Source organism: Aptenodytes forsteri, unplaced genomic scaffold (assembly GCF_000699145.1).
Source record: "Aptenodytes forsteri isolate BGI_AS27 unplaced genomic scaffold, ASM69914v1 Scaffold90, whole genome shotgun sequence".
Lineage (NCBI taxonomy): Eukaryota > Metazoa > Chordata > Aves > Sphenisciformes > Spheniscidae > Aptenodytes > Aptenodytes forsteri.
This window is the reverse complement of record NW_008793941.1, coordinates 285,510-286,235: the sequence shown is the minus strand read 5'-3', so window position 1 is coordinate 286,235 and position 726 is coordinate 285,510. Positions and strand designations below refer to the sequence as shown.

At 70.5% G+C, this 726-nt stretch overlaps 1 protein-coding gene across 1 annotated transcript in view; it reads left to right on the top strand.

Annotated features, from left to right (window-relative positions):
• The window catches only part of GRB7 (growth factor receptor bound protein 7), a gene marked incomplete at its 5' end in the record, with an annotated part of 15,901 nt that overhangs the window by 13,044 nt on the left and 2,131 nt on the right, over positions 1–726 (top strand). The window contains 3 exon segments of the mRNA XM_009273317.2: positions 5–111; positions 239–337; positions 628–708. Of these exon segments, the coding sequence (XP_009271592.2) occupies positions 5–111; positions 239–337; positions 628–708 (287 nt within the window).

Here is a 726-nt window from a genome sequence, read left to right as displayed (position 1 = left end):
GACCCCCGGCACCTCCAGTACTTCGCCGACCTCACCGAGTCCAACATCTACTACGTGACGCAGGGCAAGAAGCACTACGGGACGCCCACCGAGTTCGGCTTCTGCATCAAGGTGGGGATGTCCCTGCCTGGCTGGGGGGCCAGGGGTCCTTCTGCGTGCCTTCCCCTGCCAAGGGGTCTCTGCCCCCCCAGAGAGCTGTCTGGGGCTGCCCCGTGACGGCTCCGGCCTCTCCCCACAGCCCTACAAGGTGCGGAGCGGCGTGAAGGGCCTGAAGCTGCTCTGCAGCGAGGACGAGCAGAGCCGGAGCTGCTGGATGGCGGCTTTCCGCCTCTTCAAGGTGGGCCCCGGCCCCACCGGGGTGTTACCGGGCCCTGCGCCGGGGGCATGCTGCGGGGATGCCGGAGGGATGCCGGGGGGATGCCGGAGGGATGCTCACATCCCTGTGCTGGGGGGTGCCAGAGGGATGTCCCCATCCCTGTGCCAGAATAGGGGCAGGATGGGTGTCCCCATCCCCAAGCCGGGAGGATGCGGAGGTCCCCGTCCCCACCCCAGGCGGGTGCTCCCCCACCCCGCTGCGGGACGGAGGCCCCACGGGACCCCCCCAGCTCACGGGGCTGTCCCCCCCAGTAAGGCATGCAGCTCTACCGCAACTACCAGCAAGCGCAGGCGCGGCTGAGCCAGCCCCCCTGGATCGGCCCCACGCCCCTGGTGAGTGCTGCCCCCCCC